The sequence below is a fragment of the Larimichthys crocea genome, unplaced genomic scaffold (assembly GCF_000972845.2).
Source record: "Larimichthys crocea isolate SSNF unplaced genomic scaffold, L_crocea_2.0 scaffold42995, whole genome shotgun sequence".
NCBI classification, from domain to species: domain Eukaryota; kingdom Metazoa; phylum Chordata; class Actinopteri; family Sciaenidae; genus Larimichthys; species Larimichthys crocea.
The window spans coordinates 1-710 of record NW_020855588.1 but is presented as its reverse complement, the minus strand read 5'-3'; the positions used below and the strand labels follow the sequence as shown (position 1 = coordinate 710).

The 710-nt window shown below is 47.2% G+C and overlaps 1 protein-coding gene across 1 annotated transcript; it reads left to right on the top strand.

The window, feature by feature from the left end:
• Window positions 1–70: 70 nt before the first annotated feature.
• LOC113745082 (polyadenylate-binding protein 4-like) lies at window positions 71–630 on the top strand (the record flags this gene model as incomplete). Its single annotated transcript, XM_027276537.1, has 3 exons — window positions 71–162; window positions 292–387; window positions 500–630. Coding segments are annotated over exons 1-3 (273 nt in total), but the record flags the coding sequence as incomplete, so codon positions are not given.
• Between the last annotated feature and the right edge of the window lie 80 nt (window positions 631–710).

Here is a 710-nt window from a genome sequence, read left to right as displayed (position 1 = left end):
ATTTGAGTGTTGTATTGATGCTTGATTTTAATGCCATAAAATAACACACATCACTTACTTGTACCCACCAGGCCCAGAACAGGACTACATACTATGCACCCAATCAGCTGGCCCAAATGCGACCCAACCCCAGATGGCAGCAACAAGGTGGCAGAGGTCAAGGTGCGGATCTGCCACTACATGATAGCCCATCTGTCTTTGATATAGCTACCTTATACTGTAAACATTTTGTATGTGATAAAGTTTTATATTACATCTCATTGTTTTTGTCTCTGCTTCTGTCACTCTCAGGTGGTTTCCAAGGGATACCCAGTTCACTGCGCCAGCCAGGACCCCGTGCCAACCTGAGACACATGACTCCTAATAGCGGCGCACAAGGTCCACGTGGTATGTTCAGCGTCAACTCATGGTTTTGCATTTTATAAGCAGTAAATAAACAGTAGAGGATGTCAGGACACTGTGTAAATTCTGCTGCATTTTTCCTCCTTCTCTCTGCTAGCTTCTGGCCAGGCCATGGCTCCTCGTCCCTCAATGGGAGTCCCCGGGCCCCGTGCCATGCCTCCTTACAAATATGCCACTGGTGTCCGTAACCCAAACCCCCAGGTGGTCCAACCTATTGCCTTACAGCAGGTATGAGTTAGTCTATTCACATCATGTGTTCCTGTCACACGAGGCCCCAAAACAGATCTATAATTTTCCTTATCTGTCCC